The sequence below is a fragment of the Oncorhynchus clarkii genome, chromosome 19 (genome assembly GCF_045791955.1).
Source record: "Oncorhynchus clarkii lewisi isolate Uvic-CL-2024 chromosome 19, UVic_Ocla_1.0, whole genome shotgun sequence".
Classification (NCBI taxonomy): Eukaryota; Metazoa; Chordata; class Actinopteri; order Salmoniformes; family Salmonidae; genus Oncorhynchus; species Oncorhynchus clarkii.
Window position 1 is genome coordinate 12,326,118 of NC_092165.1, and position 25,896 is coordinate 12,352,013.

General features: G+C 44.8%; 1 protein-coding gene across 1 annotated transcript in view; it reads left to right on the top strand.

The window, feature by feature from the left end:
* The window catches only part of LOC139374127 (polypeptide N-acetylgalactosaminyltransferase like 6), a 243,637-nt gene that overhangs the window by 189,274 nt on the left and 28,467 nt on the right, over window positions 1-25,896 (top strand). The window contains exons 5-6 of the mRNA XM_071115126.1: window positions 9,779-9,964; window positions 12,765-12,948. Of these exons, the coding sequence (XP_070971227.1) occupies window positions 9,779-9,964; window positions 12,765-12,948 (370 nt within the window). The remainder of the gene's footprint in view (window positions 1-9,778; window positions 9,965-12,764; window positions 12,949-25,896) is intronic.

Genomic DNA, 25,896 nt, shown 5'->3' on the forward strand with positions numbered 1-25,896 from the left:
AAAACATAGAAAAACAAACATAGACTGCCCACCCAACTCACGCCCTGACCATACTAAATAAATGCAAAACAAAGGAAATAGAGGTCAGAACGTGACAGCACCTACGCAGGCACTCAAACACAGTCTTTATGGATGCTACACTGGAGACACTTTTGTCCCGTGCTGAATGTGGAGTGTCAGGAAAAAATAATATTTTTTTTCACTTCTTTCAGGGATGTTCTTACTTCTGTCAGCTCTGCCGCCACTGGAAGGTCACTGTGAGGGGGATTTATGGAATGTGCTGAGAGTGTCTAGAGGGTGTTCTTCGGGAGCACGGTGCATGTGAGCTGTTGATTGGACTTTGGGGAAGTTGTTTAGGAGCCTGCAGAGGGAATAGAAAGAGAATGAAGGAGGAGACTTCAACACTATAAAGAACCTTTCCTATGAGAGTACACTACAGTACTGATAACAACAACAACAGAACAGACAATGTTTCCAGACTTCAAACAGCATCATAATAACTGGTTGCCATGACGAGACTTCCTTGACTCTTTCGGCCCATTCCCGTCTTGATACAGACACAGATCAGTTTTCCCGCAGAAAAATGCCGATCTACTTCGTATACATGTGTTAGCTATGTTGTATGGATGTCTTACAACGTCCTTATGTAGGTTCCCTTCAAAGTAACCAGGTTGTTAGCAAGTTTTCAATAAGTGCGATTCCTTCCTCAGCTTCTATCGAAGAACAACCACCATCAGTTTTCCAGGTCGTAGTCACTTTGCTGCAAACATTCACTTATCTTTTTTGTATCTTAATTATGCGTTTATCAGTTTGTCCGACTGATGAATCTGTTATCGGTTGCAAACGCTGTGTGACAAATCCATTGGGATGGTTGCAGGGCCGAGAGAAGTTTCACATTTGTTCAAGGAGTTACTCAAAGGTGATTTTGCAAAGCAGGGAGGTGTTTGGTAAAGAAAGTGGTTCAAGTCCTCAAAATCTGCTTCCCTCGAGTTGTCCTTCCTTATGTTGGAGATTTTGTCCTTTGTGGTTTCTCCTGCGTGACATGATACTTTTTGAATAGGCTAATGTATTGAGACAAAGGCAAACTATAAAACAAAGCATTGCCTTGCGGGTATTGTCTGCCTGACTCCATGCCTTCTTAAATACATTATCATAGATAATGGAAACGGATGTTCTCGAAGGCGTCGAGATGCCGAGTTGAGTCGAAAGAATGCACCTGTAGTTTATTTAGTCACTGGGAAGGAACAGAGAGCCCAGTGTTGATAAAGGGCAATTCTCAAGATAAGAGCTAGAAAAGCCACTCAGACACACACACACCTGCCTCAGCGCTGATTAAGGACCCCATGTCATATAACCTTGGTGGTAAACAAGCATAGTGAATGAAAGAGTAGCTACTGCTCCCGATAGGAGCGGGGGAGCGCCTAATGGAGTGACCTCTCCTCCCCCCTTCCTCCCACCATCCCCTCACTAGTCTTACCCGTATTACACAAACCCAGCCAGGTAATTATCCCTTGGCCTCCTTCTATTGGACGAAACCCTCGCTCGCGACAAATGTCAGTGTGGTGCGTTATACGTCGGCTGTGTCTTCTCCCTCCGCGGGAGAATCGCCCGCTGCCTCTTTATCTCGCCAATTATATGCGGCATCTGTCATCTTCTCCCGTCGAAGAGCAGGGGAACACGTGCACACACACACACACACACACACAGCGGATCAATAAGGCCCAGGCGTGGGCTTTGTTCCCCGTCTCTAACGATCGGTGTGTATCAAAGATACAACCGGAGCCCTCACAAGCAACCTTTGGCATTTGGATGTCAATTATCTCAACGCTCGTCAATAGATCTTCTCGCTTCTTGTTGCAGGTGATCTTACAGGGTGGGAAATCCATACGTCTATGGATCCTATCGCCCTTGGCTCTTTCACCTTTTAAAGCAAGGGACCGTTGTTCTGGGGGAGTGTTTAGAAAGGTATCAGCGTTTTCTGCGCTGTTATGTGGCATTGTGTGTCATCCTGTCTTTAATACATTGGGCAGTAGGCATCAACCTCACCAAGGTTGGAACAGAGTGCTCTGGTGCCAGTCAATAGGGTTTCGTAAGGAGAACAGATATTCAGCGACTCTTTGTAGGACAGTTGGCTTTCAGAAGTTGAAGGTTCACATCCACTGTGGATTGTAAAAGGATAGATAGATTGTGATTGAAACAACAGAAGGAGGAGTGTGGACAATAGTCCTCTCTCAGGAAGATTAGAAGACCTTGGAATATATGGAAGTTGGAATGATTTACCAAGCAAAAGCTTTTAACTGGCAGGGCTTTTAGGTTGTCGTGAAGGACACGCCATGGCAAAATGCAGTACGTCAATCTAAGTGAAATACCAAGCTCCTGCCAAAACATTTAGGATTTATTGGAACGGAGGGAAGGAAGATGAATTATTAGTCCAGTTGGCCAGAAGTTCATGGACTAACCACGGTCTCTCTCTGCACACGTTGTGAATCTTACCTGGTTTATTTTGTGCTTAGGATTTAGGAGTCACTTTGACTTTTTCACCACCGTGACTTGATGTCATCTCGGTAATAGCCAAGCAGCAACTGCTTGGAAAAGGCTTCTCGCCAGACACTTCTCATACCTTTAAAAAGTCACGTCATTACATGCATTCTGTTGTACTGTTTTCTCTTTTCATACACTTGGACCGTAGTAACACGTTTGCTTTACAGTTTCAGGATTTCCATATCAGAGGTCAGAAAGAGAGATTCCAATCTCAAAGGGGCTTTTGTGATTAGTGAAGGATGAATGAAAAGATATAGCTGGATTAGAAGGCCCCCCATCTTGCCCTTCCTCTCCTTTATGTGTATTAACAACCAACCACTAGTACATCGGAGCCTCGCGCACCTAGTTACACAAACAACTCCACCCTCACGTGAACACGTTTACTCCTCGCCCTTGTTCTAGAATCTACGCCTGATGGAATCCCTCAAGATTCCATTCAACCAAAGCGAGTGAACCTCATTGTTTTCTTCTCTTTAGAAAAGCTAGAGCGTAATAAATTGGGATTGAGTCGGAACATTGATCTCTGTTGGTACAGAGCGAGGTAAGCCTTTATGAGCAGTTCAAGGCGGTTCATCGCAGTCGTCCCAGAGGAAAGCCTGGTCGGAGTAAATTGAAGCCAACAAGGGGAGAAGGGGAGGGGTCTTTTTATTCAACAGGCTGGGCCTAGGCTTACTGCGCACTTCAAATACGCACAGCTAATACTGTGAACAAAGCATAGAGCCAACGGCTTGCTTAGTGATTATTTGATTCTATCTTTGATGATGCTTCTCGTGCTCTAGTGTTTGTTCTTTAGAGATTCTTCACCATCAGTATGCTTATTACTAGGTGGGTCGGAGGGCATGCCACTGACTTACATAGGCTATTGTGAAAGACCAAATAAGTTCAACAGATGTGTGGGAAATGTGAGTTGGTCAAGGTTGGAGATGAAAATACTGACCGGAGCCTGTATTTGGGCCTATTTTAATTATTGTTCATTGAGATACGTAAAAATTGTTTTCATGCAAATTTCCTGCAATTCGATGTAGTGTAAGTAACATGACTCATGACATCTTTTGGGTAGGGTATTTAATAATAATTTCATATATTTCATATAGGGAAAATAAAGTCTAGACTATTTTCACAAATGTTATTTCACTATCAAATATGTTATAAACATTTAATTTATATGAACCATCAAGTATCAATTTAGTTAAACCTCTTTTTCAGAACGTGATTAGCTCAATTGATGTCGGCAGAGTCACACCTGTGTCTATAAATTCCTGTCTGTCACATGAGCTACTTGAGATGGCGGTTGCCTGACCCAGAACAAAGTCAGGTCTTGCTCAGCTCCGTATGCTGTCTCTTGTCAAATTCCTATCTTTGATATAGCTGATGTTCCACTCTCGAAATGGCGCGCTACACTTCCAAAATGCCTGTGAATGTTACAGAGACGACCAAAGGATATCCACATGTGCATCGGAGTCGCACATCTTGTTTCTAGCCTAAAGCATTGCAGAGTAAAGTGTCGTTATAGATCGCTTAATATAATTGGGATCCAATTTTCTCATTTTTAAGGGGTACGCTTTTTGACCTTTTTTCTAACAAGGGATACGGCCCACCCCCGCATACCCCCTCAATTCGAGCCAATACTGAAACAAAGGTCACACTCACACAATACCCTCTTTGATCCAGCCGTAGAGAGGTTCATTTGAACTACACCATCTATAACGTTTTCAACTTTCCACTCATAATTAGCTTTGAAACCCACATGGGGTGTTTTGAACTTTCCACTCATAATTAGCTTTGAAACCCACATGACATGTTTTGAACTTTTCTGTTCCGCCTTTTTGATTAAAAGGCAAATTATGGAAATTCTGGCCATTTTCTTTTGCCCTGTGCGTTTTCACTTCTCTAGCTAGCTGTGTCCCTGACTGAGTCTATACCCCCTGAAGCTATTGGAGGTTTTAATGAATGACCTGTCATGGAACTGAAGAGAGAAGCCAGAACATCTAGATATGTAGTCTTTGACATGGTCGGTCTTTGAGACAAACACTATAGCGGGGGCAAATGCACACACGCATGGAGGCGCCTACACACTCACACGGACGCACGCTCACACTGTACACACACCCATCCAGTGTTGCGAAGAGTGTGAGCTGCCAATGTAGCCAGTGGCCAAGCCATAATTATCACTAAGCTATTTGTACTTTACAGATGAAACAATCGAGTTAGTATAAAATAGTATTAATACAGAAATTGATGCAATTAAAGTGCAGGGAAAACTTGGGCTTATTGCCTCTTCATTAAAAAACAGGAGCGAAGAGAGGGATACGGCAATTGCTACTTCCTAAAAACACTTATATTTCTAATCATTTATTTAACTGGAGCCTGCCCAGACTACGTTTCAAGAACTAGTTTTCAAGGGGGTGATTTCAGACACATCCATAATTTGAGTATCTTTCTCTGTGTAGTTATTGCTGGTGATGGGGGTCAGTGGGAAAAAATTAGAAGTCTTGGGCTTTGAAGGCATCTAAACTCCTGATGGACCGACCGACAGATGAGGTCAGGTAGACGCTCTATAGGCTAAACGCCCTTATTCAGCAATCCATCTTTTTATGCCTTGATGGAAAGGGAGAGAGATGAGAGAGAATAGGATGGAAGAAGAAGAGAGAGAGAGTGGGTCACAAAGAGAATTCGCCCGAGGACAGTTTAGACGGAGAGAGAGAGAGAGAGAGAGAGAGAGCACCTTAAAATACTATCCCCCTGCCTGTGAAACATCAAAGTAGCAGGGAGGAAGGAACCCAACCCACCGCCATGGCTGCTGCCCTTTATCACGAGCCGTCGGGCTCGCTGCAGCACCGCTGGGATCGCAAAACTTTCCCCCCTTCCATAACTGTTTGTCACCTCCGCCGCCGTAGCAACCATGCCATGTGTCAGTCCGTTGATTTATGACCTTGATTAATAAACCACTCAAAGGACACCTGGCATGATAGATCTCTCTCTTTCCTGTTGGAAATTGTACAGGGAATTGGCCCGCCTCTTACCTCTTTAGACCCCTCCAACCTCCTCCAGAGCTCCCTAGCACTTTCTAGGTGGCGCATATCACTTACACTAACAAGCCTAGCAGCGGTGAAACATTGAAACATTCTCCCTCCCTCCTTTTTAATTTCCCCTCCTGTCGTCCTGTTCCTTTGCGAGAGAGAGAGAGAGAGAGAGAGAGAGAGAGAAAGAAAGAGAGAGAGCGCCGAAAGAGAGCGCCGGGTCAGGCCGGGAGGCATCTCATTCATACAGCTACTGTCACTTTTATTGGGGCCATTAGTTTGAAGGGGAGACACCCTGGGAGTTTGTTGCGATTAAGGGAGAGAGGGAGGGGAAAGATAGAGAGGAAAAGGGAAAAGAAAAGTGCTGAATCCAACTTTTTTAGGTGGTGAGTAGTGACTTTGGGGAGGTGTGCCCCACTCAAGGACACAAAATGACTGACTTATTGGCCAACCCGGACATTTTCTTTGTGTGCTAATAGGACAATGAGGTTCATTGTCTTTGCCAACACTCAGATGTATGGTTATGTTTGCGGTGTGAATAATAGGCTCCGGAATGGAAAAGGACTTGTTACTGTACAGGGGTCAGACTTCTTTAGTAGACTAATGGGTTACACAGAGAACACTGGTCTTACAGGCCTACAGGGGGATGATGTAGAGACAGTATTATTGGCGTTCATCTCTAAAGGTGGTAGCTAGGCTAATATCTGTTTATGCTTTACCTCAATGTTAACATCTTAGATCAGGGTTGCCCAACCCTCTTCCTGGAGATCTACGGCCCTGTGGGTTTTCAGTACAACCCTAATTTAACACACCTGAGTCTACAAATTAGCTGCTCAACAAGACCTTAACTAGCTGAATCAGATACGCTAAATTAGGGTTGGTCTGAAAACCTACAGGACAGTAGATCTCCAGGAAGAGGGTTGGAGTGAAAACCTACAGGACCGTAGATCTCCAGGAAGAGGGTTGGTTGGGCTGAAAACCTACAGGAAAGTAGATATCCAGGAAGAGGGTTGGAGTGAAAACCTACAGGACCGTAGATCTCCAGGAAGAGGGTTGGGCTGAAAACCTACAGGACAGTAGATCTCCAGGAAGAGGGTTAGAGTGAAAACCCACAGGACAGTAGATCTCCAGGAAGAGGGTTGGAGTGAAAACCTACTGGACCGTAGATCTCCAGGAAGAGGGTTGGAGTGAAAACCCACAGGACAGTAGATCTTCAGGAAGAGGGTTGGGCTGAAAACCTACAGGACAGTAGATCTCCAGGAAGAGGGTTGGAGTGAAAACCCACAGGACAGTAGATCTTCAGGAAGAGGGTTGGGCTGAAAACCTACAGGACAGTAGATCTCCAGGAAGAGGGTTGGTCTTAGATGCTAGAAAGAAAAGTCTGACACCGAATAGGTGCAGTGAAATGTGTTTTTCTACAGGGTCAGCCATAGTAGTACGGCACTCTTGGAGCAAATTAGGGTTAAGTGCCTTGCTCAAGGGCACATCGACACCTTGTCGGCTCGGATATTCAAACCAGCAACTTTTTGGTTACTGGCCCAACGCGCTAGGCTACCTTACTAAGCCAGCATCTGTCTATAGACTGAAATAAACCCTCTTCCTTCCCCCTTTCTCTCCCATTTCAACACTAGTGTAAATCCAGACAGGGTGCGGTATGGTGCTATGCGGAGCGTTTAAAAAGCAAAGCGGTGTAGCTAATCACGGACAAACAGCGGCCGAGGCTGCAGGCGTGTGATAGAGCCCCAGCATGCAGGTATTAACGGCTACCTTTAAAGGATTTGAATGATGCCGGTAACGGGGACACGGTTGGCATGCAAAAACCTCCCGCCGACAGGGAAATGAACAAATAATACAATGAAGGAAGATAAGGATGGTTCTCCTGTTCTACTATACTGCCACCATACAGATGGTCATCTTGGCGTCTGTTAGGAAGGGGTCAAACACATTACCAGTTCTTTATATGAGAACAGAGACAGAGTGAGAGAGTGAGATAGAGAGACAGAGTGAGAGAGTGAGAGAGAGATAGAGAGACAGAGTTAGAGCGAGAGATAGACAGAGAGAGTGAGGAAGACAGAGAGAGAGGAAGAAAGTGAGAGAGAGGGAGAGACATAGAGAGAGAGATAGAGAAGGGGGCTGAGAGAGAGAGAAAGAGAGGTGGGGGGAATAAATGAATGTCGATTTGGAATGCTTTTTTCCATCACATTCCCCTGCTTCGTAACCCAGGTTCTAAATTAGATTTCTGGAAATAGATGTTGTCAGTAAGAATATGTTCATTGTTATTATTTTGATAAGGTGACAGTTCTTATTTGTATGCATGCATGTATATAGAAGGATCATATTGAACTGTATTTCAGTTATTACAAACACAATGTGACAAAGGTTGACCGACAACAAGCTTTTACGGTATGACATGCTTATTTACTGCTTATGAATGTGTCTTGTATGGGTTATGAAATCCTTATATAGGTTAGCCTTGCCGCCATGTTATTTTCCTTGGTTTATCAAGTGGGCCTCTATACCGCTGCTCCTTGTAATATATTTAAAAAAAACAGAGACCAATTCAACAATTCAATCAAGTGCTAACAGGGACGTTAACCGTTAATGCCCTTGAATGGGACCAGGAGAATGGTGATACAATAGCAAGATTAGATTAACACATCACTAGAGATGAAATTCTCTCTCTCTCTCTCTCTCTCTCTCCATCTCTTTATCTTACCATCACTCTGCCCTTCTCTCTCTTGCTTTTCTGTTTTTCCCTCTTACCCCTCTCTCCCTCTTTCGTTCTTTCCATCTCTTTCTCTCTCTTACTTATCTGTTTTTCCCTCTTACCCCTCTCTCCCTATTTTGTTCTTTCCATCTCTTTCTCTCTCTTACTTATCTGTTTTTCCCTCTTACCCCTCTCTCCCTCTTTCGTTCTTTCCATCTCTTTCTCTCTCTTACTTATCTGTTTTCCCTCTTACCCCGCTCTCCCTCTTTCGTTCTTTCCATCTCTTTCTCTCTCTTACTTATCTGTTTTTCCCTCTTACCCCTCTCTCCCTCTTTCGTTCTTTCCATCTCTTTCTCTCTCTTACTTTTCTGTATCCCCTTTTCTCTCTGTCACTCCTCTCCCTCCCTCCCCCCTCTCATTTCAATTCAAATACCCTGAATTACCTCCTGTTTCAAGGAAAAGAGCAACACTGATTGTTTCTCTCTTTCCCTCTCTCTACCTCTCTCTCCCTCTGTATTTCATAATGTACCATCTGACACCTCCTTGGTCTGTGTAATCTACCTAGAGTGTCATCCCCTCTCGTCTCTAGTAATGATGACATAAGTGTCTCTCCGGCACGACTAGCTGATTGGTGACCCATCCTGCTCAGGCACATCCAGAATAATCAGCCCCATCAGTGGCCTGGAGATAGCTTGAGCTGATGAGCAGCCGGGAGCTAACATCACCACCCCTTCCTCTTCTCGCCTCTCTCTCCTTTCTCGTCTCTCGCTCTCTCCTTTCTCCTCTCTCTCTGTGACACAACTGTGATCTTAACTCCTACTGTATAAGGCATGGTCATATGGCTACATGGTATACGTTATAGGGATACATTTGTGGAATGCCATTATCCTCTTATAGCAGTCTAAGGCACTGCATCTCAGTGCCAGAGGCATCATTACTGCCCCTGGTTCTAATAAAAACATTTTTTTTAACTAGGCAAGTCAGTTAAGAACAAATTCTTATTTTCAATGACAGCCTAGGAACAGTGGGTTCAGGAGCAGAACGACTGATTTTTTTACCTTGTCAGCTCGGGGGTTCGATCTTGCAACCATTCGGTTACTAGTCCAACACTCTAACCACTAGGCTACCTGCCACCCCGAATCCAGGCTCACATCCGGCCGTGATTGGGAGTCCCTTTGGGCGGGGCACAATTGGCCCAGCGTCGTCTGGCCGGGGGTAGGCCGTCATTGTAAATGAGAATTTGTTCTTAACTGACTTGCCTAGTTAAATAAAGGTTAAATAAAAAATAGAAATAAAATATATATGATTATAAATCTCTCTCCTCCTCTCTCTCTCTGTGTGTGACAAGAGGTGATCATAACCCATGTACTAAATAATGTATAGGGATGGATATCCTTTTATAACACTCTCCCATCTCTCTTTCTCTCTTTGAATAGATGATCTTTGAGGAATGTACTGTATAGGGATGGATTTCATTCTAACCTTTTCTCTCTCTTCCTCTCCTTCCCAGAGCACCTGAAGGGCCGTCTGGAGGAGTACATGGCCCGGTTCCCCAAGGTGCGCATCGTTCGGACCAAGAAGAGGGAGGGTCTGATCCGTACCCGTCTGCTGGGGGCCTCGGTGGCCAAGGGAGAAGTCCTCACCTTCTTGGACTCTCACTGTGAGGCCAACGTCAACTGGCTGCCCCCCCTGCTTGGTGAGTGTGTGTGTGCGTGTGCGTGTGCGTGTGGACCAGCCACACAAAGTGCAGTCCCCCCTGTTCGGTGAGTCGACTGGAACGTCGTCTCAGAGCGTAGCTGCAGGTAAAGATAACTAAAAAAAAGCTTAGATTGGGAGAGATTTGGGCCAGGAGAGGAGTGAGCAGGAAAGGAAAGTGGGGGGAGAAGAGGTCGGGAAAAGTGGGACGGAGAAGGTGCATCTTTTAGTCGTCTTTTTTTCTCTGTAAGAAGAGAGTGGCGCCGGGGAGAAGTTTGGGTCAGGAGAGCGAAAGAAAGGGTGACAAATCGAGCTAGAGAACGTGTGAGAGAGTAGGAAGGTTAAAATCTCCATAAGAAAAGTGGCTTATCTCACACTTCTATATCTGTCAGTTTCACAAAGGAAATCTCTCTCTGTTTCTGTAGTTTGTTTGATAAAAGAGTGGCGCAGCCTGAATCCATGTTCAATGCACGTTCCCGACGCGCCGCTCCAGGGGTGCAACCCTAAGCAGAGGAAAACTGCATCCTGGGCTGTCGCATCACGTGTAGCCTGTGAACAGGTGTGCTGTTCTTCACATACCAGCATAGTATGTTACTGCAACATTAGGGAGACTAGGGAAACTCCCTGATAATAGCCTTCTCCCAGCACATCTCCCAGCACAAAATAAATGGATGTGAAGTGATTACAGCCATTACTGTACTCAATCACACAGGGACTGGGATTCCCATGAAAGGTATGATAGATATGTACGCCCAGGTCCCTATGATAATAATAATAGTAGATAATAGCCACACCGCCACCACCATTCCACGACATGGCCCCATTGTCTTCTGGCTAACAGAGAAAGAGGACTCGCAGTATGGGGTTCTTTAATTGGTTGGAATGGATGAGGTATGCGTCCCAAATGGCACCCTATTCCCTTTATGGTGCACTACTTTCCTATGGGCCCTCGTCAAAAGTAGTGCACTATAAAGGGAATAGGGTGCCATTTGCGAGGCTGATGTAATGTGGGGCGTGAAGCGGAGGAGGGAGGCCATGCTGTGCTGTGGGGCTCGCATGCATGAATAGAGTGGAGGAGATACCGCAGTGAACCCCAGGCCATCCACAGGCACGGTGACACATGCAATCATCCTGCCGGGCTCTGATATCAGATCAGTGGAATACAGGGATTTGCTGTTTGTCTTTCTTTCTTTCTCTCTTATTTCAACCTCTCCCTCTACCTCTCTCTCTCTCTCTCTCTCTCTCTCTCTGTAGATCTAAGACTCCAACACCACACCATTCTAATTAACAGGCCAGGTTTTTATCACTGCTCTCTGAATCTAATGCTTCCTCTCTCCTTGGATCTCCTACAAACCCTGGATCTTACCTTGATCAAAGGACATAATGTATAACCCACATAACGAACGGAACAACTTTTGAATTAACCGCTCTTTCGCTATGTGTAACAAACCTATACGATAAGGAAGTGTGGGCATGGTAACTGGGTGGATTACATTACAGTTTTATTTTTCACCTGACTGCTACATTTGAAATGCAGTCCCTTCTCGTTTAATGAGCTCTTGAGAGTTCCCTTCCCATTTGCCTCTTGTTATTTGCCTTTTTGTTCATTTATATTTCATTACAATTGGGAGCTCTCTCTCTCGTTCTCTCTTTCCTTTGTTTGAAATGTATCCATGCAGGCCCAGTAAGATGGTGTCATGGGTATTCACGTTTTGACTACTTAACAGCAGCGCTGGAAATGTGAGGGAATAAAACAAAGGATGGTGTCACAGTAAGCACACTAGATGAATATTACAGAGACCTGCACATAAACACCAACTGATTCAAGTCAATAGTTTCTGTATGTTTATATTGGCAGGGCCAGGGGGGGGGGGGGGGGGGGGGGGGGCTTATAGCTGGGTAGTTACTGTTTGTACAGCCTTCCATATGCCAATTAAATGACATCTTAACCGTGTGAGAAACCCGCCACCATTTCAACGTGTGTTACTCTTCGCCATGCTGCATGACAATGATTTTATAGCAGTTGGCCATAAGCAGATCTGGGACCAGGCTACCAGTACTGAGCCCCATGGCATGGCAATAGCCATAGGACCACAAACAGATCTGGGACCAGGCTACAGTATTGATAGTAAAGGTGTGTCAATGTACAATACTGTACAGTCACTCCCCATTAGTCTCAGTGCTGTGGTGTTGGGCCTCTGCTCCCCTTCTCTCCATGGTCCAGCACACACGGCCCACAGAAGAGAGAGGTGGGCGGGGTGTGACAGATCTGGGGCGGCTTATCATTGCTTAGCTCAGTCACACACACACGGCAAACAGACACGTCGAGGTTGGCTCTCAGGCCTCCACGGAGCCAACCTACTTTGAAACGCTGTAATTGTTTCTAATCGTCCAGTGACTCGCTGTCGGAGGAGCAGAGCTGCCCAGAGACCTCCACATAAGGGGAGAGGAGGGAGGAAGCGGTAGAAGGGGACAGAGGGAGGGACAGAGGGAGAGACAGAGGGAGGAAGCGGTAGAAGGGGACAGAGGGAGGGACGGAGGGAGAGAGGTCCAAGGGAACAAAAGCAATTGCCCTGGTTCCACTCCCTATGTGTATTTCAGAGAAATGGAGAGAGAGAAAAACAAGAGATAGAAAAGAAAGAAAGAAAGAAAGAAAGAAAGAAAGAAAGAAAAAAATAAGGAAAGAAAGAAAGAAAGGAAGGAAGAAAGAAAAATAAGGAAAGAGAGAAGTACAATCAGCAGGGTATGGTGATTGATACATGCTCACACTCTTTCTCTCTGTTGTTCTGTGCCGCATAAAGACCAGATTGCCCAGAACCCCAAGACCATCGTGTGCCCTATGATTGACGTGATCGACCATAACCACTTTGGATATGAAGCCCAGGCTGGGGACGCCATGAGGGGAGCCTTCGACTGGGAGATGTACTACAAACGCATCCCCATCCCTCCAGAGCTCCAGGGCCCCGACACAAGTGATCCCTATGAGTGAGTACACAGATACGCATGTGCACGCAGTCATACACGCACACACACACACACACACCTACCAACCGCCTTATATGTGTCATAGACAGGCAGCCCAATTCTGAGATTTGTTTAAATAATTGGGCTTTTGACCACTCTTGACACCCTCAAATATCTTTGTGATCGAGGTCTGTGATCTGTGTCTAAGGCCATTTTATCCCTCGTGGAGATAAGAGTTCCTCCTATCCTATCCTAGGTAATCAACTCTGAAAAAGATGTGATGTGAAAGAGCTGATGTGATTGGTCAAAAGATCAGAATTGAGCTGCCTGTGTAAACGCAGCCTAATTTATGACACACGACACCAGCCTGCTACAAGCCGCACGGCTGAATCATTTCCCTCAGTCAGTTACTAGAACAGTGGCGCAGCCAGGCAGCAAGGAGGGCAGGTGAGAAAGCTAGAAAGCTAATTTCCTCTGCTAGCCCTCTTCATATATCCCTCTAAATTAATCCTGGGCTTAATGCCTTGGCTGCGTCGCCAGTTGGGGGTGAAATGTGTGAGACGGTGATAGAGGATAGGGGATTGGGAGCAGCACAGCAGTCACTGGGCTGTAACATCCTCTACTCTTCACTGTGACTGACTCCTCTGGCTCACTCTCTCGTTCCCCTGCTAGGGACTTTTTGCTTGCTGCTATTACTGTGTATGCAATGAATGCTTAAAGGAACCCGCTAACCTCTCTTTTAGACCACCAGAAATGACTCACGATGTCTGGCAAGCTGTCCAGTTAGTCACTCTTTACACCCTCAAATATCTTTGTGGTCCGAGGTCTGTGATCTGTGTCTAAGGCCATTTTATCCCTCGGGGAGATAAGAGTTCCTCCTATCCCAGCCTAGGTAAGCACTTACTGTTAAAGATACACATCTGAACCAACACCTTTTTTTGATCTCTTTAACACGTCAGGCTCCGACTGGCGATCGCTCACAGATCCACAGAGGTACGTAGGTAGAGGGCCCCTAGAATAGATGAAAGCCCCACTGACGTGAAGGCAGAACAGGATGATCCAGTGGGTGTTACCTCTGGTCTGTGTCCCAAACGGCACCCTATTCCCCTTAGGGCCCTGGTCAAAAGTAGTATACTGAATAGGGAATAGGGTGCCGTTTTGGACGCAGACATAGCTTTACCCAGTCAGCAGATACTCTTATCCCAGGTCACAGGGAGCGGTTGGCATTTTACACCTCCTCCATTTACATAGAGATACAGTATGGTTTATTAATGAAGCAAATCATCACCTGTCCTCTTCAAGGGCAACGGCATCATCAGGGGTTAAACTGTGTAAATGCTGAGATGGTAAATATATGTGGGGGGGCGACCTATATCTGTGCGACCTACTCAGAAATCCAGCTGTCAGGGTGCTGTTTTCCAGTGACTAGCGGCTCCCTCCCTTCTCGTATCTAGACCTTTCCCAGGACAACCAAATATCCTTCCCCCACCTCCACCGCAACTTGCCCAAAACACTGACAGCTCAATGCCGTGCACCCCTGGATCTGAACCTTTACCTAATTTAAATTCTATAACACCAGCTCTCATTCCTGGTTCCCTTTATCCAAATCCCCCACCTCTCTGCCTATAGCCTGAGGCTAAGCTCTCCACACTCAATGGTCCTCTTCTTATCCTAAACCCAGACAGACAGAAAGGCAGACCGACAGCCCTCCTACCTTCCAACAAACCCTCTCCCTGTTCCCAGACTATCCCCCCAGGCTGCTGCTGCCTCCTACTCCTCCAGACTCTAAGGACTTGGCCCAGGGCAGCTCACAGTAGGCTGCCCAGACTTGTATGCTTCCCTATAGGCCCAGAGGCCCAGCATGCACCCCCTACCAGGCATGAATCCATGGATCCTCTCTGGAGCCAGCCAGCACAACTCACACAGCCAGACTCCCAGCCAGGCCTCCTTGGCTCCATTCTGTTGCACTGATAAACCAGACCTTTAACCCTCCCACATTGCTTTCTCATCTCAGCTCCATCATCCTAAACTTTCAATGTGTGTGTGTGTGTGTGTGTGTGTGTGTGTGTGTGTGTGTGTGTGTGTGTGTGTGTGTGTGTGTGTGTGTGTGTGTGTGTGTGTGTTTCTTATTACCACAGGTGTCCCAGTCAAAGCAGTGCTAAATTGAGATTCATTAAGGGAATGAATGCAGAAGGATGATGCTCATGAAATGTAACACTTTCCCAAACTGCCTCCATCTGTCATGTTTGGCTATGGGAGAGAGATTCTGTTCAACCAAGATAATACCCACAATGCTGTTTGGTAATGTGAACATGGGGCGGGTACACTGAAATGATTACAGTTTAAATGAGATTACTACTGCACCAATATATTTAGACTCGAGTGGCTTATTTGAGAAAAATCACTGTGCGAGGTTGACTCATATGAAAAGTTCTGGTGGAATGACTTAATCGTAATCATAATCGCACTTTGAAAGTCGAGCACGTACTGTATTGAAGGCATGTTCATTTGTATCAGCAGACACAATACTACAACCATTCCATTTTCACTTATTGCTTGGTCGAACAGAGCAGGACACATACTTTGAGTACAATACTTTTAGTGAGCCACATACGTGTTCTGAAAGGAACTCTTCTATGTTCATGTTCCAAACAAAGATATCAAAGAGTGATTTTTTATCTCACCTACGGTGTCATCACGTAGGGGGCAACGTTTGTGAAAGACTTGCTCCTTTTAAATCCCCTATTTATTTATTTATTTTACCTGTGGGTGCTGTGTTTTTGTTTCGGGTTTGAGAAAAGAGAAGTTAACAACACGAAGAGGAGACAAGGAAGAAAGTAAAATCAATATCGAGACCAGTATTTTTTCATGGGCGTTGTGATACCGAGCTGAATATCTGGACATATTCCTCATCACAACCTTGTCTCTCTGGGAGGTTAAGAAGAATATCCAACAGGGAGGAACAATGTAATATAAATAACTAGCTTAGGCCAAGGTTTCTACTTAATTACAATGATTCTACAGAACACACATATCTCATTAGAATAACAGTTCCTTATGTACAGGAGAATGTTGAGGATGAGAAGGCTCTCTTCCTTTGTTATAACCAACGACATGCACTTTATTGTGAGTATGTTGTGGAGGGAGAATAGCATCTGATCTGAGGTCAGGGTAAGAGGCATAAAGGAGGACCCTGATGCTGACAACGTAACAGGCAGTGTGTCCATGTTAAACTTTGCCACGTGCCATGGCACTGATGGCAGATCCCCGTGTTAACTAGCAACCAAGGCTTCTGAAGATGTCCAAGACTTAATACATTAGTCAGTCCGTCTGTTTGTGAACAACCCTTTCTCTGTGTGAAACTAGAAGGACCACCAACTTCCACGTCAAGTCAGGACATTTTGTGGATTTGTACATTAAAAAAAAGAAAACATAAAACAACTTGCTTCGGCTCCGTGATTTCCTACTTTACTGATTTCCTACTTTGTTTGAAAAAAAAAAAGAGTGGGAGAGTTAGACAAAATGGGGCAGCTATGATTTTTCACAATCGCCTCTCCATTCCAGAAGAGAGAGAGAAAGAGAGAGAGAGAGGAAGAGACAAACATGTGATGGACTGGTAATGAGGCTCTACTGCTAGGTGCAGAGGAGATAAAGGATTCCACAGGCTTTCAATAAATCCTTCCTGCCTTTCTACTGGTGGCGCCACATAGGGCTGCAGGCCTGCCTGCCCCTGTCTGCCTTCCTGCCTCCATCCCTGCCTTCCTGCCTGCCTCCATTCCTGCCTTCCTGCCTGCCTGCCTTCCTTCCTTCCCTCCATCCATTTCTGCCTTCCTTCCTGTCTGCCTCCCCCCTGCCTGCCTGCCAGCCTGCCTGGCACATTCAGCACTAACACATTGGTATGTGTGAAGTGTGCTCCTCTAAGATGCCTTAATATAGATCTTAGCGCCTGTTATCAGATGAAAGCAGTTCCTCTACCTGGAACAAAGCTCATTGTGAAATGACTGATCCATTGAGAAGGCACATTTTGCTTCTTTTTTTTTTCATACTCTGTGCGTGTGCGTGTGTGTGTGTGTGTGTGCGTGAGTGTCGATCGGTCCTAGCACATCAGAACTAAATTAAACCTGATAATTTAACTTTGTCACAACGCTGTTCGATGGGCATTAATCTTGTTAAATAAACACTACACCCCCCCAACCCCCACACACCCCGACACATACACACACATGCACTTCCCTTCTCCACATTCAGATCATGACATGACCTGCACTCTGACCTATCTCTCTGTCTATAGCTGATGTCATATCGCCACCTACTGGCCTAACAGCAACATCATAATATCCTTTACATACGTACTGTATCACCATAGTCGACTCAATTTAACCTTCGCTAAGCCCCTCCCCAGAATTCTGGGCAACCAATCACAGTGCTCCAATGGATAGCAGTATGGTTGCACTCGGACAAGCTCATGTTTGAAATGAATGAAAGCCAGTGGGCAGTGGGAAAACAAGTTTTATTAAAATATATATTTTTAACGGCTTAATAATGAAGCCGTGCATCAGGAGTACTTGCTACTGTGATTTTTGAAATGCAGAGCGGGTATTTTTTTAATCCAAAATTATACTTTTGTTACATTGTTTGAAAGCTCAGGGGGTTAGCTAGTTCTCAGTATAATTGACCACCAAACATTGCTAACGCTACCTAGCTAACCACTTAATATAACTTGTTTTCTCAAAATGTATGTTAGCTAGCTAAGTTAGCCATATTAACTCCCATCTGAGGTCGACATCAGGATACGATTCCAGAGCACTAGTTTGCTCCAAATTGATTGTAGATTTGGCTACATGCTCACATTGAATTCAGAGCCAATCAGTGGCTAGCTACACTACAAACATAATTTTACCAGGTTCACGAGAAGCAGTTGACAATCCACCACATCATACCCTAGAGTTTCCTGATTACCAAAGGGTAGTCTGTGTTTAATTTCCTTGTGTATTAAAGTTTGTTATCATTGTGGGGGGATTTCGCCAGTGGTTATTGGGGGAATTGGGTTTCCCAGGAAAATGTCCAAGATTGTAACAGTAACCAAGGGAGGTGGACAGAGGTGAAAGTAAGACGGTCCGATACGGCATCCCGGTTAAATAATTAGTGGGGGTAAGCCGTGCCGGTAAAACGTACGCCTATAGGCTATTACACAGTGTTTTAACATTACTGCATCTCAGCTGCATGATAAATTAGCGAATTGACTGGAAACCGGGTGCTATGCAATCTAAATTGCGTTGTGGTTTGAGGAGAACACTTACATGTTGTCAAGGCGGTGATGGGTGGCCAAGACGCTCGGCGCCAAGGCGGAGATGGGTGGCCAAGACGCTCGGCGCCAAGGCGGAGATGAGTGGCGTGGACATGCATCAGTTCAGGCAACAAGTGTGAGCCTAATGACAATTGCAGAATGTCATCACAATACACGTAGGTGTTTTGTAACAGATGCCTCTTTGCATTCATGAAATTGCGGGTGCACAGTGCACTGTTGGGGTTTGGATGCTGAAATGAGTTTCTGAGTGGACGAATGTGCGTGGGTAGACAACAGGAGCGCCTTTGTTAAGTGATTGTTTGACAATCAGATGAAAACATCATGACTGGTTGTGTTTATGCTACATTAAAAAGCATAGGCGGCGTGTCCATAAGGCAAGGGGAAGCTTTCCCTAAAGTAAATTGAATTAAATTGCCAAAATGATTAGCTAACTCCTGTCTATACATAAATAAAAAAAATCATTCAATATAGGCCACTAAAACAGAAAGCATGATTTGGCCACAGAGGATAATTAGCTTTAAAAAAAATAGCTGCGGATTGTTTTAAAATGCATAGCCTGCAGTCGGAAGGGCTTGCAATTTGGGCAGCACTTGCTGCGAATACGAAATAGATGATTGTTGAGTTGCTACCATCAGTGAAAAGCAGAGAGACCCAGCCAAGCATATCGCAATATTTAAAAAGACAATCGCAGAAAAACTGTTTGGAAAGTAAATGGCTATTGCTGTAAAGATATGGCAATGAAAAGACTCCAGTCTATCTGTTAGATATCAACATTCTTAACTTAATTAAGCGAACAGTCGCATATCTTATTGGCACCAGCAGAGAACATCGACCATATCCCCGTTGAGTCTGCATATTCACTGTCTGCCATTGGGTCAGTGCCACTTTTGTTTGTTTTTGGACAATCACTTCCTCCTCCAGGTTAGATGGACATCATATTGTATTTGTGTCTCTCCTTTTTGTAGGTCTATCATATGGATCAGACAACATTTGTTTTTATTGATCTGTTTGTCGGTGTCAGCAGAGTAGGTTACCCTGTCATTTTTTTGCATAAAAAAATGGGTGAGCGCACGTACAGGTAAGACATTAAATCTACTTTCACCCCTGGGGGTGGGGCTTAGCGAAGCGTCAATTAGTACAATACAATAAACTCTCATTCATATATTACAGACACTGCTGCCATCCCTACATTCTATTATATCATTATAGCTGACTCCATATACTAGGGTCCCATTGTTCTGTATAATATGCAGTCTGTGGAGGCGGAGGGCATTGAATAATGGATATGTACAGTACATTCATTTTAATCATAATATAATCACCATACAGAGACAGAGTGACTGTGTGCCCTTGCCGTCTCCTACTACTGTGCCTTGAACACACACACAGACACAGACAGAAACACACACACAGACAGAAACACACACAAAGACACACGCACAATCTGCACATGGAGGCCTCAAGGCGAGGGGATTATATAAAGAGAAATAAATACATGACGGGAGGGGGGTACCTATGCAGAGAGAGCAGGGAGCTGTATCACTGGATAGCACACACACATTGGGCCTATATTCTCAGCTGACTCCCCCTTGCCCGCTGGCAGTCTCTGACCTTGGCTGCATGGACGTGCATTGCAAATGACTCCCCCCTACACACTCGCACACACACAACTCCCCCTCTATACACATCGCTAATCCTGCCTTCCATTTCCATGAATTGAACTGCTTAAAGGGATGCAGGAGGACACATACAAATATTCACAAGTTCATCTGACTCTAGGGAAGTAGAGATAAAGGGCTTCATTGCCAAAATCCTGAAGTATCCCTTTAATAAAGCCATCCATAATTGGCCATAAGATGGTTAAGGCATCCATTATTCCATTTTCCCCAGTGGAGAGCTTGGACTGTGCTGGTGAGTGGAGAGCTTGGACTGTGCTGGTGAGTGGAGAGCTTGGACTGTGCTGGTGAGTGGAGAGCTTGGACTGTGCTGGCCAGTGGAGAGCGTGGACTGTGCTGGTGAGTGGAGAGCTTGGATTGTGCTGGCCAGTGGAGAGCGTGGACTGTGCTGGTGAGTGGAGAGCTTGGACTATGCTAGCCAGTGGAGAGCGAGGACTGTGCTGGTGAGTGGAGAGCGTGGATTGTGCTGGTGAGTGGAGAGCTTGGACTATGCTGGCCAGTGGAGAGCGTGGATTGTGCTGGTGAGTGGAGAGCGTGGACTGTTCTGGTGAGTGGAGAGCTTGGACTATGCTGACCAGTGGAGAGCGTGGATTGTGCTGGTAAATGGAGAGCTTGGACTGTGCTGGCCAGTGGAGAGCGTGGATTGTGCTGGTGAGTGGAGAGCGTGGACTGTGCTGGTGAGTGGAGAGCGTGGACTGTGCTGGTGAGTGGAGAGAGTGGACTGTGCTGGTGAGTGGAGAGCGTGGACTGTGCTGGTGAGTGGAGAGCGTGGATTGTGCTGGTGAGTGGAGAGTGTGGACTGTGCTGGTGAGTGGAGAGCATGGACTGTGCTGGTGAGTGGAGAGTGTGGACTGTGCTGGTGAGTGGAGAGCGTGGATTGTGCTGGTGAGTGGAGAGCGTGGATTGTGCTGGTGAGTGGAGAGCGTGGACTGTGCTAGCCAGTGGAGAGCGTGGACTGTGCTGGTGAGTGGAGAGCGTGGATTGTGCTGGTGAGTGGAGAGCTTGGACTATGCTGGCCAGTGGAGAGCTTGGACTGTGCTGGTGAGTGGAGAGCGTGGACTGTGCTGGCCAGTGGAGAGCGTGGACTGTGCTGGTGAGTGGAGAGCGTGGACTGTGCTGGCCAGTGGAGAGCGTGGATTGTGCTGGTGAGTGGAGAGCGTGGACTGTGCTGGTGAGTGGAGAGCGTGCACTGTGCTGGTGAGTGGAGAGTGTGGACTGTGCTGGTGAGTGGAGAGCGTGGATTGTGCTGGTGAGTGGAGAGCGTGGACTGTGCTGGCCAGTGGAGAGCGTGGACTGTGCTGGTGAGTGGAGAGCGTGGATTGTGCTGGTGAGTGGAGAGCGTGGACTATGCTGGCCAGTGGAGAGCGTGGACTGTGCTGGTGAGTGGAGAGCGTGGACTGTGCTGGTGAGTGGAGAGCGTGGACTTTGCTGGTGAGTGGAGAGTGTGGACTGTGCTGGCCAGTGGCGAGCTTAAACTATGCTGGCCAGTGGGGAGCTTGGACTGTGCTAGCTAGTAGATAGCAGATGGCAATCTCTGTTGATGCTTTTTCTATTTTCTTTTAGGCTCTGAATAAATTGTGTGATTTCTATTGATGGAAATGATATGGGTTTAGAGTAATAACTGTGGTTTGGCTGAAGTTTCCCTAAACAGGTTGTGGGTGTGTGCGTGGGTGTGTTTTGCATGTGTTTGTTCGTGTGTGTGTGTGTTTATAAGCAATGTTCCCTCTAATATTTTTTGTCACTGAGCAAATTTCAGGTCTGCTGAGCGCAAACCTGAACGTTGTGAAAATTCTGTGTAACTTCCAGAGCTGTGAACACTGAGGCTGTACCCGCTTTAAGTTACAATTTTAACAGTGGCCAAGTAGGCTACTGTGGTTATTTGATCATAGTTTGTTTTGTTTCTGTATTGTTGCATTGAAATTGGCTAATATTGCGTTGTAAAGGCAAACGTTGATAGTGTTAACAGGGAAAACTCTAGAACAGTGGTCACCATCCTTTTCTGAGTCAAAATGCAAGCCGAGATCTACCACTCAGATATTTTTTTACAAACCGTAAGCATATGCAACATTAACCAATTAAAAACAGTACTGTAGCAATGAGGAATGTGCAGTAAGCTATAGGCCCAATACATTATCACTGCATATTGGCTTTGCTTGAATTGCCCTGCCAATGCATTGTTGTTCAGGCCATTTAAAAAAATAATATTTCAAAATTTGAGGTGGGCTATATGATCACACTGGTTATAGATCCATTGTTATATTAGTTGTGAGGCACAATTTTACTGGGCTGATGGTGTCTGTATCTAATGGTCCGCCTATCTGAGGGTCTCTCAACATCCTCCACAGACACTGACCAAAAAGGGACACCGTCTTCCAGCTGATGGGGAGGCTCGAGTCGCACCGCATTATTTCTGCCTCATGCACAAATCCATGTTGTTACTCCTATGAACAGAGAAAGTGAAAAAGACCCAAGCCACTAATAATAGCAACAATGCAAGACTATAGATACACTTTCCTCCTCATTCATTACTGCTGCAGTGCTTGTTGTAGCGCTGAGTGGAAATAGGAAGAACGGGCATTTTATGGGTTATAAAAGTGTTGAATACAGTGTTGACAGTGCTGAGTAAGAACTTAAACATGAACTCACTCATAAAAACAGAAGCTCTTTGCCCTATTCGTTGACAGTCTCTCTCTAGTCATGGTTTTAAACGTTTTGAAATCTCACAGTATCAACTTTGCTGTATCTTTCTTTTATGCCTGCTAAATTACTGCAGACACGGTAATCTGAGCCATCCGATTGGCCAGCGGTAGGTAATAGTGCACTTGATGTACTAGGATGGAAGCAAATGTAAGTAATTATAACGTCATAACGAGTCATGCAAAACATTTACTGTTGAGAAGAATATGTTAGTTAATGTAGAGACAAACGATTATGCATTTGGTATAAATATTAGGTTCAGAACCTAGCTATGAACCTCAACCATCATAGCCTGTTGTATTCACTGATCATGTACTCTACCTTGGCAAATAAAGGTGCAGTTCAGGTATGAATGTATGTGAGACATTCTTTTTGTCAGATGTGTGCGTACTGGTAGCGAAGTCAGGTGCAGGAGAGCAGAGATTTGTGAACAGGCGCACACTTTATTTAGCAAAAGTGAAAAACGCACAGAGCAGTCATAAGAATAATGTTTAACAATAAACATCTTTGTGAAAAATAACACGGAAAAAACAAGCCAGTCTGGCGCGTCAACAATACACACGTAACACAAACTATCTTACACAAAGACATGATGGGGAACAGAGGAATAAATACATGTAGATTGATTGGGGAATGAAAACCGGGTGTGCAGGGAACAAGACCAAACAAATGGTCTTATGAAAAATGTGAAAAATTGCGCGGCGATGGCTAGAAAGCCAGTGACGTCGACCGCCGAACGCCGCTCGAACAAGGAAAGGAGCCGACTTCGGCGGAAGTCGTGACACTTTTAAGTCATGTCCAATACCAGGAGTATCAAACTCCATTCTTTGAATGATGCTGTGTCTGCATGTATTTATTACAATTATACACGTCAACAGTGTTCACCAATCCTGGTCCTGGGACATCAATGGTTTTTATTTATTATTATTTTTTTAACCTTTATTTAACCAGGTAGGCCAGTTGAGAACAAGTTCTCATTTACAGCTACGACCTGGTTACACATTGTAACTATGCAATAGACTAGAAACATGAAGTCATTAAAGGCTGATTTGTAATTCATATATACATAAACAGAATTTAAAACAATGTACACTACACTTCCTATGCATCATGTAAATACTCTAAGCCCGGTTCATCTCAATATCTAATTCCCTTCATCTGCATTGATCTAAGGACACAGGATAGGTGTTGTATTTCATCAAATGAGAGACTTAATTTCAACCAGTAGAGAATGTGAAACGCTTCATTGAAAGAAATTCATTATCCAAGTGTTATAAATACATGCATTACAAATGTTATAATTGTAATATTATATTATAAATACAAGTTCAATCTGTACTTAAATGCACATCTGGTGTGCATTATATAAACAGAGGAAGAAAGACGAGGTAGGTAGAGAGGTGTGAGAGAGTGTAAAACACAGAAAGGGAAAGAGGTAAGAACAGAGGGGCAAGGAAGACAGCATATGATTAATGAATCACAGTGCAACCATAATATTCTCTCAGTTCATCACAATTACATAATAGTGTCTCTAGCAGTGTCTCCTAACAGCATTGGAACCCCAGCTGGCCCGAAGGTTATCTTAGTAGCGGGTGAGATGGCAATGACGGGACTGGGGGTTGGCATCCTCTTTCACATCAAAACATATCTGCAGACGAGAGACAGATGGAGAGAAAGATTAAGCCTTGTTCTCTTTTTATTCTAACATTGTCAGTCCTCATAATCATCAGTAGGTGAAATGCAAAACTGACCTTGGATCATTAACTCTGGGACAACTACATCTCTATCTGTATCTCAGTTAATAATAAATCACTTTAATAACACTTCCTGTTGACCCGACTAAGTTGGTCATGCCCTCTATGTGTCAGCCAGTTCAGATGCAGGGGGGGGGGGGGGGGGGGCCTGTTCACCTATCATCCAGAAGGCGAGGTCAGTGCAGGTGCATCAAAGCTGGGACCGAGAGACTGAAAAACAGCTTCTATCTCAATGCCATCAGACTGTTAAATAACCATCACTAGCCGGGTACCACCCGGTTTCTCAACCCTGCACCTTAGAGCCTGCAGCCCTATATAGATAGACATGGAATCACTGGCCACTTTAATAATGGAACACTAGTCACTTTAATAATGTTTACACACTGCTTCACTCTTTTCATATATACATATACACTGTATTATATGCTACTGTATTCTAGTCAATGCCACTCAGACATTGCTCATCCTAGATTTGTGTGTATTGTTGTGAATTATTAGATACTACTGCACTGTTGGAGCTAGGAATACAATAATTTTGCTACACCCGCAATAACATCTTCTAAAACAGTGTATGTGACCAATAACATTTGATTTGATTTGATAACCTAGAGGATTTAGGGAGAAGGGAGGAGAGAAAATATGGTAGTTATTGAGAAAATAATGTAGTTAAAGATAGTGTTCAACAGGAATCTGTGTGTGTGGTCTCACCTGGTGTCCACACTAAGTGGCTGCAGAGTACTTTATCAGGGATGCATGGCTTAAGCTGGATGCCACTATAGAGGTGAAAGGAACACCACACACTTTCCCTCTTTCTCACTTTTTCAATACGGTAGATTTAAAGGGTTATGCCAGGTGTACTCCCTGCCTGAATGAGATCAATTATGCCAACAAAGGGTATCATGCTCTGCTGCTGGTACATTGTAGAACAGATGTCCACAGGCAGAAAGTGTACAATGTAATAACGTGCAGTGTAGCTCAAAGCTATTGCTTTTGTTGTGTTGAACTTGATATACAGTTGTGTGTGAGTGAGGGGGGATTGTTTTAGTTTTTACTCAGTGAACGTTATTTTTGCACACATAGCCTTGTGCACTTGATCGGTCTTCTACAGTGGCCAATATAACAGAGCAGAAATAGATTGCCTGTTTGTTTCATTCTATTTCTACTTTAAGATATTTTTTTCCCACAAGTGCAATATTTGAACGTGTGTGGTCACAAGCGTTCTATTATAAAGGCATGGCTAACTGCAATATTAGTGTATTGTTAGTGTATTGTTTTTTTCTCTGGACTTGAGTGTCATTTGCAGTAAAGTCTAGGCAACAAATAACTATCGATTGCTTTCCTAATATATTTTAGCTGTGAGTTCAGTGGCGATTTTGGCATGTAAATCTTGGTGGGGCAAACCCCAAAAAATGTGCCATTAACAGGTGCCATTAATACAGGTAACGAGTGGAGGACAGAGGAGCCTCTTAAAGAAGAAGTTACAGGTCTGTGAGAGCCAGAAATCTTGCTTGTTTGTAGGTGACCAAATACTTAT